This window comes from Oculina patagonica, chromosome 1, assembly GCF_052425735.1.
Source record: "Oculina patagonica isolate OP01 chromosome 1, crgOcupat, whole genome shotgun sequence".
NCBI lineage: Eukaryota > Metazoa > Cnidaria > Anthozoa > Scleractinia > Oculinidae > Oculina > Oculina patagonica.
The window spans coordinates 13,027,145-13,049,314 of NC_135758.1; the positions used below are offsets into that span (position 1 = coordinate 13,027,145).

Below are 22,170 nucleotides of genomic sequence, written 5' to 3' on the forward strand. Positions count from 1 at the left end.
AATTTAATTTCAATTTGACAGCCAAATACTGTTGAATTTCGATTGAATTTCGCCAAAAATGAACGCAGTAAATTTCTGAGAACTTGCACATCAAATTAAAATAGGTTTGAAGACGAAAAGCCTTGATTATTCAGTAAAAAGTCATATTTTTCTTCAATCATTTGGAGCTACAATGTCTTCCCACGCCGTGACACGCTTCAATGACGCTGTCTCATCTCGGGTAGAAGGGCTGTGAATTCTGCATGTAAAGGCGGGCTATGTTTCATCCCTTCTAGCCTGGTAACTCGGTTAGCCGGGGCACCCTCCCTCCATGTAAACAGGCCCTTAGAGCCGGAATCGTGCTTAAAAGGCCTTCGGACCTGCTTTTTACAGCAGATTAAGGTTAGAATATTTCATAATGTTTTTGTGTGTGATTATTTTGACCCAAAATGGGTTAAGACTTGTGCACGGGTTGAAATATTCATGTCATTCATGTCTGACCCGTAACTTCAAAGTTGACCGCGGAAGGAAAACGAAGCTCAGATGCGACGAATGATAAGAGCCGTAATCATGCTAAAATGGCCTTCGAACCTACCTTTTACAGCAGATAAAGGTTAGAAAATTACATATTTTTTTCATATGCTTAATTTGGTCTTAAATGGGTTAGGACTTGGAACACAGAACAAAAATTATTTCTGACCCGTAACTTCAAAGTTGACCGCGGAAGGTCAAATATTTGCATATTTAACCGAATTCGAAAAGAACTCACGTCGCTTTTAATCATTTGCCCGGAGAAATTTTTACAGGGATTTAAACACCATTCTTCTAACCTTCAACCACCAGAAGCTTAAACGATTTGAAGGTTTCGCACATGGTGAAAATTAATTTTATTTACCAAGTACTTTTACGGCAGTGAATTGTATGCCTTCGAAATACCCTTACATCACTTACTGTAATTCAGCCTGGTCTTCTACATATGTAACTAATTTAAATAGAATTTTTCATTTACAAAAACGTGCTGTGCGAGCTATTACCAACTCAGACTATCGAGAACATTCTGCCCCCTTATTTGCTAAACTGAGCATCTTAGATATCTTCCAAGTCAATGCATTGCAAATAGCAAAATTTAAATCTGAAGTTTGGTTTTTCACGGGAAAGAGTCATGTTAGAGGTAACTAAATTAATACTGGGACTTGTGACTGCTGATGTCCTTCTCACACGACAGTAGAGCAGCGATTTCAGTGTGACGCTTTCGATCTTTAGAATCAAAACCGCAAACTCCACGAACAAAGGCCTTAAAAGAACAACAACCTTTCATTTCCAGTGAAATAAACTGAACTTTGAAAAAAATTGTTTTTTCATGCCGAATTGCCATAGCAATTTGCTTATCCTTTTTAGCAAAGAGTTTTAGCACTGAGTTTTTTTTAACATGTTTTAATTTCGTTTAAACTTCAAATTAGTTATTGTTGAATTTAGACATCATGAATTCGACAGCATGTTCAAAACGGCACCCCAAGAAAGTACTTTGTTACAGGTTGACGAATGACCACCCGAAGCCACAGGTCACCCACATTTACCGTAGGGCGAAAAACATTGCGATGCAATGTTTTTATTAAGTTGCCACTCGATCACGAAAAAAAAAAAAATCAAAACTTATCGTTACTTCAATCATTAACCATTTATACAGGACATGCGATATTTGGTTAGGTATCTTTGTGAAAAAAAAAAAAATAATAAAACTTTGCTAACCAACCAGCCAAGAACCCTCCGGCCCTCATCCCCTCACTCCCCAAAAAACATAGACGCTAGTTTTTCTCTTCGTTATCGGTTCTACAGTAAAAAAGGGAATAACTACTTAAAAACTCTACCTGTTTAATAAAGATTTATATCCTCCTTCCACCCCCGGTATTACAATCAACCCCGGGCGAGCAACCGAATTCGCGAACAGTTGCATTACACTGTACCAAACGCTTATCACCTGACAGTACGTGTGCTTTATCTTGCCTGCCTAAAGATATCACTGTACTTGTTGTTGTTGTTGTTGTTGCTGGCTCGAGTACGTACTTGTCATAAAGTATTAAATCAAGCATTTCCACATATTCAACCTTTCCAACACCCACCTACCACCTCCTAAAAAATGTCCATGACACAGTATTGCGTGACGAACAGACGGCCCATTGCAAGATGGGACTGTAAGCTACTGTAAGCGCCGACATCATGCCGTTTAGCGATCAGATGTTATTTTTTTGTGTACTATTAACGAGGCAATACTAACAATCGGCGTATGCCGTCGAAGAAGATGCAGTGGCGACGAGAAGCGCCGAAAGTTGATCACAGATTGGATTTCGACCACTAAATATGACATACTTTAATACACAAACGAAGCTCAAATTACTACGGATGCTTAGGGCCTGTTTACATGGAAGGCGGGTGCCCCGGCTAACCGAGTTACCCGGCTAACCGAGCTACCCTGGGCGAGCCAACTTTTCATACGTTTCTTAAGAAAACGTATTGAAGCCTTTACATGCTAGAAGGGTAACCCGCGTTGCCGGGGCACTCGGTCTACTTGCCCGGGGCACCCTTCTAGGCGGGACAGCTTTTTGCCATGTAAACGGTTATGACCGAGCTATCCCGGCTTGCCGGGATAAGTTTTCGCGCGTGTTTTTGAACTAAATTTGAAGTAAATGGCATAAAATGTATAAATTCTGGACCCAAACAGTGCTATTTGATCAAAATTAGTTTAATGACTTTTATCGGTTGGCTGGAAAATATTTCTTTGAGCAACAGCTAATTAATTCGAAATTTTCGTGGGAATGATTATCCTAATTCACGACACAACAAATTTAATTTCAATTTGACAGCCAAATACTGTTGAATTTCGATTGAATTTCGCCAAAAATGAACGCAGTAAATTTCTGAGAACTTGCACATCAAATTAAAATAGGTTTGAAGACGAAAAGCCTTGATTATTCAGTAAAAAGTCATATTTTTCTTCAATCATTTGGAGCTACAATGTCTTCCCACGCCGTGACACGCTTCAATGACGCTGTCTCATCTCGGGTAGAAGGGCTGTGAATTCTGCATGTAAAGGCGGGCTATGTTTCATCCCTTCTAGCCTGGTAACTCGGTTAGCCGGGGCACCCTCCCTCCATGTAAACAGGCCCTTAGAGCCGGAATCGTGCTTAAAAGGCCTTCGGACCTGCTTTTTACAGCAGATTAAGGTTAGAATATTTCATAATGTTTTTGTGTGTGATTATTTTGACCCAAAATGGGTTAAGACTTGTGCACGGGTTGAAATATTCATGTCATTCATGTCTGACCCGTAACTTCAAAGTTGACCGCGGAAGGAAAACGAAGCTCAGATGCGACGAATGATAAGAGCCGTAATCATGCTAAAATGGCCTTCGAACCTACCTTTTACAGCAGATAAAGGTTAGAAAATTACATATTTTTTTCATATGCTTAATTTGGTCTTAAATGGGTTAGGACTTGGAACACGGAACAAAAATTATTTCTGACCCGTAACTTCAAAGTTGACCGCGGAAGGTCAAATATTTGCATATTTAACCGAATTCGAAAAGAACTCACGTCGCTTTTAATCATTTGCCCGGAGAAATTTTTACAGGGATTTAAACACCATTCTTCTAACCTTCAACCACCAGAAGCTTAAACGATTTGAAGGTTTCGCACATGGTGAAAATTAATTTTATTTACCAAGTACTTTTACGGCAGTGAATTGTATGCCTTCGAAATAAAATTATTTTGTCTACAAAGAACAACGCAATATTTCCCAAAATCATTTCAGTAGATGTTTAGATATTGCTTACTATGGTTTGAGTGTTTAAAAGACGGTAGAGTGATTTGTTTTTGCACGCGAGGCTCTCAAACTCGTGCAAAAATCATGAATAATTTAGCGACTCAAATGACGATTTTAACAGATTTTTGTTATTTGCATTTTTCTTTAAAATAAAAGGATATTCAATCGAAAGAACTATACAGTGATTTAAGTTATACCCTAGCCTATCTAACATAAAAGTATGAAAGAAATCGAAGTTCCATCCTCTTGCCACGAAATGTTGGATTCTAAGCGACCGGCATTCTTGATGTTTAATTTTTGTTTATTTATTACTTATGACAAATTACATAGTTGTTGGTGCATGTGTCTGAAAGAGTATTTTGTCCCAGCCAAGGGAATCTAAAAAGACTTACTGTGAGTTATGTAATTTGTTACAAGTAACTGTAAACTTTTATTTACACTGTATTACTTAGATTTTTATTGAATTAGGTATATATTTGGATTCATTCATTAACTTAAGACATACGGTTTTGTTTTAATAACAGTTGTTTACTGTCTAAATAATGTAAAAAAATTTAAACTTGAATATTTCAATATGAATTACTTAATTTCGTGAAAGCATTCTATATTTATAGAAAAATTGTTTAAAATGTCTCAAACTTAAAGAATCTTATCCAATTTAGTGGTACCTATTGCCTTCCTCGTTATAGTTAGTCACCTTTACTCCCTTAATGGATAATTGGATAAACTCAAAACAGCTCTTAGCTTCAAATTGATGACTTAACCGACAGATGCCTGTACCTTGCATTGTTTAAATAAATAAATAAATAAATTAATTAATTAATTAATAAATCAATAAAATGAAATTAGAGAATATTTCTTATATTTCTGCTGTAGGATTTAGAAAGTTGGGAATCAGATCCCGAAAATTTTGGTAAGTTGTCTTCATAAAATAAAGCTTTTGATGAAATTTTTCTGCTTTGTGTACTTTTCAAGTTGTTCATTTATAAAACCTGCCAAGTAGAACCAGCTACTGAGCAATGAATAACAAAGAACTGCGTATCTGCATCTGCGTATGTGCGTATAAGGTGCGTATGCGATGGACGCTTATTTCGGAGCGCGCGGTACTGTAACTTCATTGTTGAAAGCTTTAAAAATCCTGAATGGCCTGAATGGCATAATCGAAATGTCTCTCCCTCACAATCCACTGTTGGCAGTGCCGGCAAAGCTTCACTCCAACAGTGAGTTACTTGTGAATGGCTTAACTAGTTAACGTAGATTTAAGTGCCCTTGTGTGTAACCGTCTGAAACTAATGTCAAAGGATGGAACATTACAAATCAAACAATACGAGTTCAAATGTTTAAAACTATCTTGTCCAGTAAAGATTTGTGAATGAATCTCAATAAAACTTTTTTTGGCAGTAAATGAAGAAGCTGGTGAATCATGGCGGTATAATCTGAGGGTATGTAGTTTAACAGATGTTAATTACCTACTTGTTCCTAAGAGTGCAAAAGTACAACTTGGTTATTGTAAATTCTTACTTAAAAATTCTACACTTGAGGAAAGCATGTCACAAATCCCACATACTTTTACTGCAGTTAGTACAGTCCACGACCCTAGGTTTGACTCTAGGAATAATATTAATATCTGCAAAACTTGTAGATTAAAACTAAATACAAATTGAAAGAACTGGTTAACAGTTAAAATTGCTGTTTAGAAAATCAACACTTCAAGGCATAGACATACCAATTTTGCAATCGTATCTCCTTTCCAGTATACCTAATCATTATCTTCATTAACAAATCAGTAGTGATGAACCACGTAACACAGACTGACTTATTTTTTTAACTAAAATGACAGAAATTTGTATCTTCTGTTTATCACAACCAAGTTAATTAAAAAGTGGTCCTCGTTCTAAGTTAATTTAAATGAGAATATCTTGTGCAAATCAGTTTATTACGACAATAGATCCATAACAGAACCAGTGTTCCATACACATATGAGATTTCAGGTCAAAACGTAACAATGGCAGCCAGGCCGGTGGAAAATGGGAGCAGTGGGAATTGGACCCGTTAGAATTTCATAATATTGACACCTTGCTTTAAAAACTCAACTGGATTCTTGCTATCAATTGATTATTTGCTTGCAGGCATGTACAGAAGTGTTATATTTGAGTCTCCTCAGTGAGTTCCGTAGCACAGTCACCCCAGTTGTTATTGAAATGATAAAATTAGTACAAGGTAAGGATGTGTTAGTGCCTAGCCCAGGATAGTACTCAACGCATGTTTAGTCCTTTTCACCCAGTAGCTAGACTGTAACACCCAAGATTCGTTAAGCAAAATCATCATGAGTCTTATTGTATTTCTTAACTCATTGAATTTTCTTGATCTTCGTAAAAAAAAAATCAAAACAAAAATCACTTTTATTATTTAAATGTCAGTGTATCTAGAACTGCCGTGATAATTGAGGACACTGTGAATAAACAAACATTGTAAATAGAACTGTTAGAAATCCCAACTGGCAGGAATTTGACCATTTACAAAGCGAAGAAAGGATTGAATTCAGGACCACCAAACACAAATCCATCCAGTGTTAGGAAGAATTATTTGAACCCAGGACCTCTAGATTATAAGCACAATGCTCTAAACACTAGGCCATACTCATTTATTGTTTCCTTTCTCCCAAGGATCTCCACCATCAGATGATATGACTGTTTTGCTTCAGAAGGATGCAGGTATTTTAACCTGAATGTACATGTTCATTGTGGAATGTAACTTGTGCTCAAGTAGTGTGGTAGGGATGTCTTAGGCCCCTTTTTTGGGCAGGAATCTCATTAGTGAGGGTAGGAATACATTAACAGAAGTGACGTCCTAAACTCGGAATCTCATTATCGTATAACCGGTTCAGCAGGCTTCATTTTTGGATTAATGTGTATAGTTAGATTAAAAAGATTGCGCATCAGTCGGGGAATAGGGTTGAGGAATGCCTTAGTGGTAAAAATTATTTTTTTCTTTGACTTTCAATGTGTGTGCAGGTCTACTCACTGAACGATGAAAAATTAAAAGGCCAAACCAAAAAAAGCTGTCCACATACACATGAAATTTTCAAATGGGGCCTTACCATTCTATTCATTTCCAACAAACTTATGATTTAATGGAGAGCGCGTACATAGTTCAAATGCATAATATGTAATATATTAATACAGTTTTTTCTGACTTTTGCATTGCCCACCTTATTCTATTCCTAGGTGTACGTGATATCAATTTGAAAACTTAAGGGTTTTTTTGGGAATCATTTACTAATGGCCTCTCTCTTTTGATTTTCTTCAGTCTATAATGCCTGTGGACTAGCTTCATATGACCTGTTTGATGACATTGACTTTGATAAGTGGTTTACCAACCAACTGCTTCATGAACTAAACAACTCGTCCTCTAGGTATGTGATCATCACGTCTGCATGACACGTTGGTTTGAGTTTAGTTAGTACAGTAAGACCCTATAGTTCTACTTTTGTACATATTAGGGTTGAGGAATGCCTTGGAGGTACACATTATTTTTTTCTTTAATCACTAATGGCCTCTCTATTCTTATGTCCTGGTCGATGGGTGGTTTGAGTGTAGTAATGTACAGTAAGACCCTGTAGTTCTACTTTTGTACATAATTATTATTAGCATGTAGTGAGCCTGTTAAAGGAAAAGGCCACACCCTTTCAGCGCTTGACTGACATTAATTGGTCAATATTGGTGGATGCTGTAATAGTTGCACAACAGGAAGGCTCAAGGAAAACGATAATTAAACTCTAAAACCAATTTAAAATGATAAATTCAACCCTGTAACCAAGAAGCCTCCATCTAAACTTATTAAAAACTAAGACAAGTCTCATAACAAGGACTGTTGATTGAGTCACCTCAGCGTCAATGTATCGAGGCTCACTCTGTGGTTAAGTGTGTGAATGTGGCTCTTCACTAAAAAAAGGCAGTTGAGCTGTACATCCATGGATGCTGTGATAGTTGCTTTACAAGGTGGTTATAATTTTCATGTCTGTGTATGAAACCCTAGTACGTGAGCATCCAATTGAAAGCTGGGTAGCTTTAAAAGTTTGTGACAATGTTCAAATATGTGGATGAAGCCCTAGTGTGTGACAAATCAAATGAAAGCTAATGAGCATACTTTCATGTGGTATTGTTCCTAAATCGGTAAAATAAGGTTATAGCTGTTGTTGCTTCTTTTTTTCATTTTTCTGGAAATGAAGTTTCTGCATTTGGAGGGCTTCTCTTGGTGTCTTTTGTTTCCACCCCACTTGCAGCCCTTACCCATTTCAGAAAGATCTATTCTTTTTTGTAAAACCTCCAAAGAAGCAAGATTGTTTTCAATTTTGTGCAATCTGTTGGTGTTAATTTTTGATAGTTTGTGTTGCACATTCAAGGTACAAGCTTCTCCGTCGTCGTGTGATCTGGATGACAGGGCAGTGGATCAATGTTAAATTTGCTTGTCAAACCAGGCCTGTGTTATATCAAGTTCTCCTTAAACTGATGAATGCTCAAGAAGATTTAGTGGTAGGCATTGGCGATCAGTAAAATACTGAAGAGTAGAGTCAAGAGTAGTATAATAGGGACAGGTAAGGTCTGTTTTTTTTTTTTTTAGGGCGGAAGTCTCATTAGCTTGGGTAGGAATAAATTAACTTGGGGACATCATAGACTTAAATCCACCGCATTTTATTCGGGTCGCCCACTATCTCTCGGAACGAGTTAATTTATTGGTTCTTAAAACAATAGATAACAGGTGACAACAATGCCCCTAGCCCTGAATAACAATAGAGGTAGTGTTTACAGCGGGCGAATGAAAATAGAGGTTCCAGAGAGGTAGTGTCTTACTGTTTTATTCACGAGTCTATGACGTCACCAACTTAATTTATCCCTGCCCACGCTTATGAGAATCCTATCCAGAAAACAGGCCTAACTGGTCCCTACTATACTACTATCAAGTGGGTTAAAGGGTTAGTGTACAGAAATTGTACAATTTGCAATGTATGTTTATACATATAGCATTTGTCTTGTGTGATCATACAGGTCAGAGTAGGGATATGATAGACTATCACTGTGTAGCAGTAGTTAGTCATCTGCACCATCCAAGTCAACGGAATGGTGTTTGACAGATGATCACCAACAACAGTTTTTTAGAAATTTCCAAAGACTACTCTCTCACCTGGCATGATCACACTCAAATACCTTTTTGCGTTGTATGACACTTTTTCTCTTGTTGTTAAAAGAGCGTTTTTTCCACTATGTATCTTGAGAAAACTTAGTCAACTTTTCCAAGTCTGTTATTCGTAATCTCTGTCTCGTCTTCCTTATTTGTGACCATCTCGTTCATTTTCTGCTCATCATTTCGTTTTTCCACCTTAGAAAACTATTATTTTAGGTTCACTGTAATTAAAAAGTAATTTTGTACATTGGAAAGAGGACTTAAAAAATAGTGATATGGCTCCCTGAATGTTATTAAAAGTTAGGCTTAATCCAGCCCGTTGATTACATTAATCTTGTTTTTAGTCAGCACAGAAGAGTAAGGTATTTTATACTCGCGATAACCATCATACTTTTTTATGTGAATCTAGTGAAGCCTTCAAAGCTTGAACTCCTTTGTCTCTTCAGGTTCGTCTGACTGCAGCAAATACGCTCAAGACTGATATCCTTTTTATCACTTTTGCCTGGTTTAAATCTTATAGGGTGGTTGCTGTAACATAATAGTTAGTTCACTGGGCTTGAGTGTACATGTACGAGGATAAAAAGGGCTGAATATTAGCTGTTCTCCTATAGTTTTGTGTTCTTTCCTTTGTACATAGAGTCGATCTTCATAAACATTTCATCTTCACAAATATTTTGTTGTTTTTATTTCTGTTTATTTTCCTTGACATTACTTAGCTATAGATGATGTTGATTTTGTTCTTGAAGATTTCCTTCAGGTAAGAGACATCTGATGTAGTAAATAGCATTATAAACTGAACCAAGGGGTAATGTTACATTTGTGAGTCCTAAAGGATCCACACATTCTAATTCATTTCCAAACTCTTCCACAGTTTGTCTATTAGGTTTCAACTGAATGTGTGTAAATTTGTACTCGTGTTGCTAAACGTGCTTGCAGGTAATTTCATCATTTGTTTTACACTTATTTTCGTAGTTTTTGGATGAGAGCTTTGGATCTCTTTTTCACCTTCTTAAGTGTACTCAGGATTGTGATACGAAGGTAACTGAAAAGTAAACTTTAATAAATTGGCAAATATGGTATAATCGTATAAAGGCATTAAATTATAGCATTGTAACTTTTAATTCATGCAGCAGCCATTTAAGACTTTGGAACAATTCATTTTTAGGAAACAATGAGATGATTGCCCAAATGAGAAAAACCGGTACATTCAAAACAAATCGACCGTGTCAGTTTCAATACTTACAGTCCTCTTAGTTCTAGTTTGTCATCATTGTTTTCTTTAAAGGAGAAGATCACTCCAGAATGACCATTTATTTTCTTTACGCCAATAAAAATTTTATACAAAGATATGTTATTCACCAAAATTTCAGCCTCCAACGTGCGCTATAACCCTACGAAATCTCTCCCAAAACTCGACAACTGAACGCCGTAGGGTTATAGCGAACGTTGGAGGCTGCAATTTTGGTGAATAATATATCTTTGTGTAAACTTTTTATTGGCGTAAAGAAAATAAATGGTCATTCTGGAGTGAACTTCTCCTTTAAGATAAAAGTGCAAAAATTGAATTGCCCACAAGTTTGTGTAGATTTTTGGTACTTATACCTTTAAGGACAATTTTCCAGCATTAGTCTATTTTAATTCGCTAGAACATTGTCTGTTAAATGGTCAGTGGTGTTGGTAAAATGACAGGGTTTTGGGTAAAAGTCGGTATGTCCTAAGGTCACATGACCTACCTGCCACTAACATTACAGGCTACGGATTAACAAATACCAAAACAAACTAGCGACGTGATGAAATAAGTGAAGTAGAAACTTTGAAGCCACTGACGTTCAAGGTTGAAGATTTGTATGGAAAAAAGGTTTGCTTGAGAGATTTCCCCTCAATCAACCTGTATTTTCCGTAGAAATCTTAATTTTCAGATAATCATGCTACCATGCAATATTACATTTGCTACTAAAACAGTCAGGCTCTCTCTCTCTTTCCTTGCAACAAGATTATAGGAAACAGTGTACAAAGTCATGTAATTGCTAAAAAGACAAAAACAATTTTTTTTAGATGCATGTCCTGTATGTGTTGTCATTACTTATTCAACGTATTGGAAGTAAGGTAAGCATAACATTTATACATTTTGATAAGTTGTTACCCGCCATAAATAGTACCTTTGCGCTTTTGCTAATGATTGCTTACACAATAAACTGAACATTAATAGACTATCAATTTTGCTTTCTTCTTAGCCTTTTTTTTTTTTGTTTGTTTTTTGTTTAATATGTTCTACTTGTTTCTTGGTTTCTGACACCATCTTAATTTCGACGTAAATGTATCAAGGTCTGTTGATTAAAAGTGTTTGGGACTTTCTTCACCGTGGAAATATATCTTGCTGTGCTACTTTTTTTTTCGAGCCTTAAGAAACTGATTTTTAAAACTATTTAAGTACAAATTTGGCCTAACACTACTGTAAAAATCGTATACTAAAATCCTAGCTTTCGCCGATCAACGGCATCATCAGGAATCTCTAATGATGCATTTGATCGATGAACGCTAGGATTTTTAGTATACGATTTTTACAGTAGTGTTAGGCCTTTTCTATTTTTTTTTTTTTTTTTTTATCCTCTATCCTATTCATCCTTGTGGTTTTGTTTTTCTCTCGTAAGGTTCAACCATTTGCCGCTTCACTGTCATTGTACCTTCCTGAACTATGGCAGACATCTGGTGACCACAACATGCTTCGGTGTGCAATAGTGTCCAGCATGACACACCTTGTGGAGGTTTGAGAAGCTCTTATTCTTATGAATATATGTTGGGGCTCAGTTTTACCCTTGACACAATTTGGTGTATATTTGTTTTATATTTATTATAATATATTGCCATACACCAAAACAAAGTTTACCTGGAGTAAAATTGAACCACAAAATCAAGTCTTTTGTTTTGTTTTGTAGGGCCTGGGTGCATTAAGCCGAAACATGTACTCTTTTCTCATACCCCTGATACAGCTCAGCACAGATGTTTCTCAGGTATAAAAATGTCTTTAAAAGGTGTTTATAAATGACTGTGTAGTCTATGAAGTCGTATTATGGCAGGTAATGGTTAGCGCGCTGGACTCAGGATCGAGCCCCAGCCGGGAACACTGCGTTGTGTTATTAAGCAGGACACTTTTAAAACTCTCACAGTACCTCTCGGGTATCGACGAATTTAATGCTGAGGGTTACCCTACAATAGACTAGCATTCCATCAAGGTTAGAGTAGAAATACATAACTCTTAGTCTCTTCAGTACAGAAACCAGGATAAGCTCCGCCTAACGGGCCACTAAGCTCGAATGCGACTATCACAATTTTTTGGAACCAATTACAAGTTGAGCAAGGTTGGAAACTTAGCAAGTGTGTATCTCTGAAGTAAATATTTTATGTGTTGTCGTTACAATAACCTTTTTAATTCTTTTTTATCAAGCCAGCACACATTTACCTAATGGAGGATGGATTGGACCTCTGGTAAGATTTTCTTGTCTGTAAAGATCTTTTGTTATAGACTTACTCGATAAAACCGTGAAATAGAAACGTCTGAGATGAAGGCTAACATTTTAAAGGGTCTGTGTCACGGAATTTAGCTAAATTTTGCAAATAGCCATAAAATTCGTTGAAATATAAAAATAACCTCTTAAAACAGGGAAGGAACATTTCAATAACATACCAAATACAAAAGAAGATGAGGATGGCCGAAACTGAGTAACAAAGATTGACACAGATTGCTATATGGGTTCTTGAAATATTTTTGGGCTGAGCAGTTTTCAAATTTAATGTTGTTTGCTTGTAACTTTAAATCGTTTATTTGGTTGCAAGGAAGCTATGGTTTTGTCATTTAGATCCATAGAAGTAACTTCTTTGCAAACATAAAGTTCATAGCGAATATTTGGCAAAACGTTATAAAATAAATTTAACTCAGCCGTGACACAGTCCCTTTAAAGGGGCTATGTCACGCAATTTTGGGCAATTTTGGCCCTGACCAACCGTTCATAGAATTAACTAAAATAACACAATAACGGCTTAAAACTTTAAAAGAACTCAAAAGAAACACAGGAAGAGCAAACGGGCCATGGATGGGTAAAATTCGAGAAGATTGAAACGGACTGCGTTCGGGTAAACTTGAAAAACGTCGGCCCGACTTTTTCAAGTTTATCTCAATTTGTATGAAAGTGTCATTAACAATGCTCGAAAATCATCCTTGTTTGTTATGTGGCCGTGATTTTGTCAATGAAAGATTTTTGCTCTGCTAATTTCAAGGTTGGAGCTCTTTATTAACTGAAATAAATAGAATTACCTAAAATACCGTGACATAGCCCCTTTAAAGGTCATTTGACACTGACTACATGACGTTACTTTAGTGTCTCTGGTTGTTATCAGCACGTGAGCAATTAATCATAGGTACAACGCGGATCTCTGCATGTAGTGCTCTGTCTTGATGATGGGATTTCTGTGCTCGAATATCAGAAGGGAAAATGGGCTCACAACGAGAAGTGTTTGCTTTCTCAGCGATCCATTTTGTTCATTTGAATCTGGCACTGACCGTCTTAGACATTAGAGTTAAACAATCTATACATGCAGTTATCGATTCGTTGATTATCTACAAAATGGTGAGAACCAACAGGTGCAATGTAGTTACAAAAAAGAAACTTATAAAAACGGCTGTGGAATTATTGTACACTGTTTGTAGAATTAAGATATTGCTAATCGCTTATGAAGTAATCACTGCTATGGCCAGGCGGCTACGTTTACTTTCGTACAGTTAAGAGTAACATGACTGTGTATTCAATGTGCTGCAAAAATAATTACTAATTTACAGCTCGCTCACACGATTTGCTTGTTGTCAGGCACAATGTTTTGGTGAACGCGTCATGTATGACTCCTGAATTGTTGCAGTTGTTTGTCAATATGCCGTCATTATTAGGTATGTGAAGGGAAAAACGGTTTGATGGTTATATCAATTACTATTATTTTGGTATTATGTGTCACAGATAACTCAAATGTCCCTCTGTCAGTAACTTGCATTAAGTTTAAAGTGAATTTCAAATCCAAAGGCTACAACTGTTGTTGGAAATTTTGAACATTTTCTTCTGGATAAAAATTGAATTGCTTTTGCACTGCAAACATTATTTCGTGTTTCTATCGCGGTTCTCATGTGTGTCTGCATTCGATTATTCGCTACACCAAAAATATCTTGAAACTGCAAACTATTACAGGACATTTGATTGGATACATTTTGGGTACTGTCAAAAGAGGATTATGTAATTCTCTCTTGGTACTGTTAAAATTTAATTGTTCAAAGTTACACCTTGTGTCTCGTGTCAAATTTACGCATCATATGCGATCATAAACGCTTATCTTTAACTTGCTGACGCTACCTCTATCATTGTCAGTCACTCACACGACCTTTAAAATACACTTTATTGCAGAGTTAGGCTCTGAGAACCTCAGAACATGCTTTGCCATCGTCGAATCGTATGTTCTTTTGGATCAGAGGGAATTTCTCCAGGTTTGATAAATCAGTCCTCCATGCATATGTTAGACATCTTTCATCTGTGTAGCTTCTGCCATAATAGAATGATCTTGTTCATTAGGTTTTGGTATTTTCACATATTTTCCTTTTATCCTTTTTAGAATTTTAGTGCGCCTTTGGTGGATACTTGTCTAGGAATGCTTGGAAACATAAAACCAGAGGGCGGTATTATCCTTTCTAGGGTAAGAATATTTTTGTTTAACTTGGACCCTGTTGTAATCAGGTTTTTGCTCTTGCCCGTGCATAGTTCATTCTAATAGCTTAATGGTAAACTTTAGGAAATATATACAGTCAACTCTCTCTAAAACGGACACTGTCGGGACTGGCTTCAACTGTCCATCTTAGAGAGGTGTCCGTCTTATGGGGAGTTTAGTTACAGTAAAATGAATGAAAAACGGCAGGGACCTTCACCAGGTGTCCATCTTATAGAAGTTTCCGTTAAGAGAGAGTTGACTGTACAGCTTAGTTCATAGTAAACAAAAAGAAGAAAAGCTTTCCCATTCCCTTGCCCTCACGGTTTTTTTTTTTCTTTTTTTCCTCGCAGGTTGTTGAGACTATAGTAAAAGTCTCCCCACTCACTGGTACCGAGCTGTTTGCGCCAGTCTTGTTGAAAATATTTCACATGATTCTTGAAGTGGAGGTATAATTACCCACTTGTTTAATTGTCCATTCACGAATTATTTTAGCACACAGAATGCAGGCAAACTAGTACGTTGGAAGATTTCAAACAACGATAATAGAAGATCCTGTGTAAAGTACTATGTCTGTGTTTCTTGCTTACCATTTATGATTTTGATTTTGATGAGGTTTTTGATTTGTTGTCTTTTCACTTAACTAAACAAATTCAAAGTAATTTTTTTTGGATTTTTAAATTCCCGTAAAAGTCATAGAATGACATATAAGCCATTTGAAACAGTATAACTTCATTTGTCATATTCATACTTAATCCACTACTTGATATTGACGGCTAACCCATCTAAAGTACTAATCAGCCAAGAAAATTCTTGTAAGGTTGATTTTGATGTTTTGCAGCCATCCCCCCCCCCCCCCCTGCCTGAAATAGTAGTTACATGTGGTTGATTTTATTACAGTGGAAGTTGAGATGGCCTGATACATGTAGTTCAAGCCGAGGCCAAAATCATTGTCTTGAGCTAAACACTTTACTCTCATAGTGTCTCTCTCCATCCAGGTGTATAAATAGGTACTTATAAATTGTTGTGGCAACCTGACAATGCTGGGGCGTACCTTTACATGGACTAGCATCCCATTCAGGGAGAGTGGCAACAGTCCTATCCGCTTCATGCTACAAAAATCAGAGTTATGCGCCGAGGGCTATAAGACACTTAACATTAAAAGGCTTTACTACTTCACTACTTTAAAGGGACTATGTCACGGCTAAGTTAATCTTATGTTATAAGTTTTGCCAACTATTCGCTATTAAACTAAATGTTTGCAAAGAAATTAATTGTTTGATACTAAATGACAAAACCATAGCTTCCTTGCAGCTAAATGTGTCTCCTGGGCGTCATAAATTAAAGTTACAAGCAGACAAGATTAACTTTAAAAACTGCTCCGCCGGACCATATTTCAAAAGCCCACATCGCAATCCGTTTCAATCTTCGACACTTTTGGCCATCCGTACCTTCTTTTGCATTTGGTGTGTTATTTAAATATTCCTTCACTGTTTTAAGGGGTTATTTTATATATTTAAACAAATTTGATGGTCATTTCCTATGCCTAAGTTTGCCTAAAATCCGTGAAACGGTCCCTTTAATACAGATGTGCTTTGTTTAGGAACACACTCCTCTTCTGGTCATCTACCTGTGCATAATTGGAGAAATCATTTTAAACAATTATCCTGCTTTCATCCACATAGTTGAAAATGTGACACAGCAACTTAACAAACAGGTAAGAGAAAATCCAAGAACAATCTTCTTCATAGGTCCTCTCCTTTTATTATCCCCCTGACTCAGTGTTTTTCCTATGCTGATGCATATACTACGTGAGGACAGCATAACAAGAATGAATGTAATCGTTTTTCTTATTCGCTTATGCTTGTGCGTATTCTTTTGTTTTTGATGAAAACCAGCGTTAAGAGTTGAAAATCTGACTTAATCCCTAAAGCCCTGGCCAAACGGTAATGCAAGTGGACGCAAGTAGTCGCAAGTTCAACTCGCGTACAGACTTGCATTGGGTGGCCAAACGGACACGCAAGTTTAGTCGCAAGTGTACGCAAGTTTGCAAAAATTCATTAAAAATGCTACGAGGTGCAATTCAGTATTTGAAGTTAACTGCAAAAAATGCGTTAGCTTGCGTTGGGTGGCCAAACGATGAAAAAAAATGCGTTAAATTTAGTGCAAATTTGATCTCGACCAAAGTGAACGTAAGTCAACGCAAGTGCACGCAAGTACTGGCCAAACGGAGACGCAAGTGGACGCAAGTTTTCAACTTGCGTTGTCGTTTGGTCAGGGCTTAAGACTAACAGTGTCCTTACTTCTCAGATCACGGATGTTTTGAATCAGCTTCTCGACACCTGGTTAGAAAAGGTATGTATTTTTGAATTTATCACTGCGAGGACATGCTATGCTTTCTTTTGACAGACCTCCTGGAATCGTATTTTATTTACTTAGTTGAATAAACTGACACATGTTGCTTGGTTTGCTTGTGCCTTGCAGATGGATTGCATGACACGACTTGAACGAAGGAAAGTCACAGTTTTGTCTCTGGTCACGCTGTTACCACTTAATCTAAAGTATGATTTCGTCACGCTTTTGTCGTGTTGCAATATTGCTGTTGTTATAGAGGTCACTGAACATTAAAGACTTTCAATCGTCAAATTCCAAGCTTATAAAAGTTTTGGGCCTGGTTCTCCAGAGGGAATTGTTTTGACTTAAGCACTATGAAAGGGACTTAGTTTGCGTGTATTGGCTAGAACTTTGCAGAATTATTGTATTTCTTTACAAATTTCAAATACTGTATACTGTGAAAATTAATTATTGTTTGAACTCTTGCTATCATGACATTGTCAAAATTGTTTCTACAAGATCCCCCGTGTATGGGAAATTATAGAAAATGTTTAAGGCCTTTTCAGTAGTAACAACCTGAGCATGACTTATAAAAAGCAACGGGAATAAAGTTATTGTAACCGTCCCAAGTGGTTGCAAAAAAACGAAGTCAGCCAATGATTTTTTATATTAGAAATATTAACGCAAAAATGTAAAAGCGAAACAACGCAATGCGTGAAGTTAAAATAATATTTTGTAGATAAAAACATCCATTAAAGATGGGATTGCCAAAGTTTAACATTCCACAAAGCTCCTTTAAACGAAATTTTAGTATTTCACCTTCACCTTGTATTTAGCCCAGGGATTTAATTATTCCATTCCTCCATATTGCAGTAAGTGTGTCATGGACAAATTTGCAGTTATTGTAGATGCCGCTGTTGATGTCCTGCACGAGATCCACAGAGTTGAAGATGACGGCACACACACAGAGTAAGAGTATAATTTTTCTTCCTCGTATTCGATCGCTTAGAGGTAAAAACTTGCATCCACCTGTTCCTTTTACTCACAGTGTAGCTTTCTTTTTTTGTAGTTGTTTAGTGCTGTTTGGCGGCGGTGAAAATGATGATAAGGAGCATCACACCGAGGAACACAAACGCAAACGACAGGTAGAGTGCTGGAAATGAATAAGCAAACAAGAACTATTGTGCTGCGAATTTAGAAAACTGGCATTTCGATTCCTATGTCATCCCCTGAAAATACCTAAAACTGCAGCCGAAGAAGTACTCCAGCCACGGAGAAGTAGCTGAAAATTGGAGCATTACTCTACAATCTCTTTTAAGTACTGGAAAAAAACCATGAATTCTCTTCTTAGCGTTAGCCCTTGAAAAGGACCTTGGGGACCACACGAAGGAAATGGAAAATTATTTTGACCTTGGTGGGATTCGAACCCACGACCTCTGGATTAGTTTTCTAAGGCAAACACTTAGAATAAAATTTATGGGTTGGTTCCAGCGCTCAAAACATTCTCTGTAGACCATTTGCATTATGACGTAAAAGCGCAAAGACTTCTGGTAGTTGTAGTTAGGTTCGCGGGAAAACACCATTTCTGGCTTATGATTGGCTAAGGGCAGCCAAGCATGAAGGTGGACATCCAGGACTTTTCATTTGATCAGAAGTTTGAGCTGCGAAGTTTACTCTCTTGTCGCTTCGAAATTTGTTTATACATTTATTTTTTCAGTTACCTGTCAAAAATATAGAAAACAGGATGATAGCTTTGGAATGAAAATTGACTGAGTTCTGTGTTTTAACCAAGACAGACAAATGTTGTTCGTGTTCAAGTAAGTTTAATATGTACGTTGTGCGGCGGAGTTGACTTGGTAGAAATTAATTCATCGCGGCCGACAACTTCTCTTCGTAAATAATTTTAGTCTAATATCACACTGGAAACAGATTGCTTGAAAGGACGAGTCGAGGATATAACTAAATTTGTGTGGAATCAAGTGAATGCAAGGCAAGCCATTGACTTTGTTCTTAATCTACTTTCAGACGTTCAACAAACGATCGCTTCTATCGATCGCAGGTGAATAAATTTTTCACTGAAAAGCTTAGAAAATTTGCCATATATCATGATTGCTCGACCGGACGGTCAGTTTAATTTATTTTTACAGTGAGACAGAGAAACGAGTCAAATAATTTTCCTCGTTCAATCGAGCTTCATCGATGAATCATGAAGGGTCAATCATAAAGGCTTTTCAAGCTGATCAATCAAAACTTCCCTGTGCAGGTGAATACAGATCATTTGTTTTTATCTTAAAATTGTATTTTTTCGTCAAATTAGAACTGTAATTGCAATATTCTTTAACAAAGAAGTTTTCTTGTTTTTGTGCTGGAAATGTCAACTCGTCGAGTAGCAGTTGTGGTTTCAATCCGAGCGAGGGCCGTGCGAGCAAATATAATTTTATTTCCATAATCTTGTTGATGAACGATTACTTGTGCGACTCGAAAGGTGAGCCTCAAAGATTTTTACGAGTGTAGACATCATGTATTCTGCTCCCCTATGTTTAGAAAGGGTAAAATATTGCGTCTTCGTATATTATTTGAAAATACCTGGCAAGCAAAAGTTTTAGGAATTTAATTAAATAACCGCGCGACTGAGACTTGGAGGAAACACTCGTTGAAACTTCACTACAAAACGCAACCAAGCAAATATACAATTTCTTGCATAACTTTTTTTTCATTTTAACGGACTTGGTTTTATACTGAGAGGTTGCTTTTTGCCCTTTAAATGAAGCCACAGGGACGTCTTCTTCGGTGAGAGTAATTTTCTTTACCTCCACCACGATTTTCTTGGGCAAGCGGGCTTGATGACGATTCAAAATTTCCCGCGAACCTAACTACAACTACCAGAAGTCTTTGCGCTTTTACGTCATAATGCAAATGGTCTATTGACAGCTTATCGAAGGCTATGTTGTTGCGTCAGGATTTCATCATAATGATGTCATTAAGATGTTGCTTAGTAACATCTGGAGAAAAGCGCAGGCTCAGTGAGGTGAAAGGAGTGTGGATGATCAAGACTGGGCAACTGAAGAAATCATCTCCATTTGTTATTTAGCTCAGTGCAGTGTCAGTATTGAATTGCTGTTTATTGTTTGAAGCTCATGCTCGCGTGTCCTATTCCTTTCTCATATCAGGCAAGTTAGTAATGTAGTTTGTTTTCATTGTCATTTTGTGATTTTTTTTTTCAGCTATGTTTATCAGACCCTGTTCATTGCTGCCCTCTGTGGAAGTTCGTGCGGGACAAACTTCACGAATGTCACTCTGTCTACGGACAGGAAACTTTCCAGTACCTCATGGACTGCCTGGACTCAGCAGTCGCCACCCAGCTTGGCACCTTTATAAACCACTGATGTAGTCCTTGGAGCTAACTGAGAGAGAACCTGAAGGCGGAAAAACCAAAAGTGGACATACGCGCCGTCAACTCTATTAACTTTAGAAGAGCGAGTCAGGCGAGTCCGAGAAATCTGAGCTCTCGGGTTTCGGAAGGCAGGTTGCTAAGCGACGTGAAGTATGTTGATGGCAAACAGCTCACCTGACAACATTCGGAGTGCTCTTTTTCCTATGATTGGACAGCAAGAGTCGGGCGATCTTCGGTTATCCGACGATTTTCCGAAAATGACACGTGCACTGTCTTGTGGTTTTACCACGGCTTCCTTATGAAGGGACACTCCTGGCTTCTTGCGTTTCGTTCCAACACCGCGATCAAACTGCGTCAACAACAATTTAGGTTGACGTCCGCCCAGAGTCTTTTCGGATATAAATCTTAGGTGGTGGACAGTCCGTAAAGCCATTTTCCGGACCCTGTGTGCCTAAAATAATGTGCCGCTCGATTAAGCTCACTGTGCCGCACATTGAACACAATAGATGAGATTGGATTACCAGAGCTATACCATTTTAACCGACGAGGTCGGTCGGCTAACTAAGGCGAAGGTGACATTATTCGCGATTTCGCAGGATAATTATTAAGACGGAATCCACTAGGAAGTCGAGTAATATTTATTAAAGTTGGACAAAAATCAAGTACCAGAATAATTTAAATCCTATTGCGTTATTTTTTACCCTTAATAAAAGGTAAAGATTTAAGTAATTATCCGTGATAACACCAACAACAACTTCTTATCAGAGTCTGAGAAAATGAATTTCAAAGTTCACAAGCTATAGGCAAAATCTCACGTGTAGCCATTTTGTAAATTCGTCTTTAAGCGATTCAGTGGAATTCAGTGGAACTTCGAAATTTGTTTTCGATGTCTGGTGTTTTTAGAAAAGATTTCTTTTGATATGATATTTGAAGCAGTAACAAAAAAGCTTGCATTCAGGTGTAAATAGTTTTCGTACATAATTTTGTCCAATAACTACTCGAAGTCCTGGCGGATTTCCTCTTAAATATTTAGTGGCTTAGTTCTTTTAGTAAGAAGTCCACAGTGACTTAAAGCTCAATAAAATAAAAAAGACGAAAATTGCAAAAACAAATGAAAACCGTTCAATTGAAAACTTATAGCGGAGCTCCACAGCGGCCCAAAGGGCCGCGGAGCGAAGCCCCATAACCATAGAAAAACCACAGAAATAGGAAAGAACTTGAGTTATCATGGCCGGCGGCATGGCTTGCGGGCGCGTACGTACGTCGCGCACTCCAGAAATAGATTAAATTGCAGGAATAAGGCGATCTATTCCTTGATTTTTTTTTTTTTGGTAATCACGCTTCTTCTGAATCTTAAGCACTGGTCTGAGTGGTAGTCTTTCGGCTGAAAGCTCAGGAGCCACGCAAATGCTTGACGCCGAAAACAGCAAAAAAAGTTGAACAGCAACAAGCATTCAAGCAGTCAACCTAATACATAGTGGCGAAACCAATTGCAAGGCATAACATAAGTAAGGCAAAACTGAATACTAATATACTATATTCTTCTCGTTTTGTCTCCGTTCCCTTGCCCATTGTTCTTGCCTACATCTTTGCCTTCCTCTCCGGTTCTGTTTCTCGCTGTTCTTCGCAATTTCTCAGCCTTTTTGTTGGCACCCTTCATTCTCTTTTTTAATCTGAACAATAGAGTAGAATCACCATACCACATTTAGTAAGAATGCAGAGA

At 37.4% G+C, this 22,170-nt stretch overlaps 1 protein-coding gene across 1 annotated transcript in view; it reads left to right on the forward strand.

Annotated features, from left to right (window-relative positions):
- Positions 1-21,912, forward strand: part of LOC144657312 (importin-11-like) — a 38,880-nt gene extending 16,968 nt beyond the window's left edge. Inside the window, exons 15-37 of the mRNA XM_078517650.1 lie at positions 4,673-4,709; positions 5,198-5,238; positions 5,926-6,016; positions 6,463-6,510; positions 7,106-7,211; positions 8,202-8,331; positions 9,427-9,459; positions 9,696-9,737; positions 9,953-10,018; positions 11,036-11,086; positions 11,632-11,745; positions 11,917-11,991; positions 12,426-12,466; positions 13,843-13,919; positions 14,425-14,504; positions 14,630-14,710; positions 15,073-15,168; positions 16,323-16,436; positions 17,030-17,074; positions 17,204-17,280; positions 17,927-18,022; positions 18,123-18,198; positions 20,278-21,912. Coding sequence (XP_078373776.1) covers positions 4,673-4,709; positions 5,198-5,238; positions 5,926-6,016; positions 6,463-6,510; positions 7,106-7,211; positions 8,202-8,331; positions 9,427-9,459; positions 9,696-9,737; positions 9,953-10,018; positions 11,036-11,086; positions 11,632-11,745; positions 11,917-11,991; positions 12,426-12,466; positions 13,843-13,919; positions 14,425-14,504; positions 14,630-14,710; positions 15,073-15,168; positions 16,323-16,436; positions 17,030-17,074; positions 17,204-17,280; positions 17,927-18,022; positions 18,123-18,198; positions 20,278-20,439 — 1,779 coding nt within the window. The 3' untranslated portion in view covers positions 20,440-21,912. The remainder of the gene's footprint in view (positions 1-4,672; positions 4,710-5,197; positions 5,239-5,925; positions 6,017-6,462; positions 6,511-7,105; positions 7,212-8,201; positions 8,332-9,426; positions 9,460-9,695; positions 9,738-9,952; positions 10,019-11,035; positions 11,087-11,631; positions 11,746-11,916; positions 11,992-12,425; positions 12,467-13,842; positions 13,920-14,424; positions 14,505-14,629; positions 14,711-15,072; positions 15,169-16,322; positions 16,437-17,029; positions 17,075-17,203; positions 17,281-17,926; positions 18,023-18,122; positions 18,199-20,277) is intronic.
- Positions 21,913-22,170: the final 258 nt, after the last annotated feature.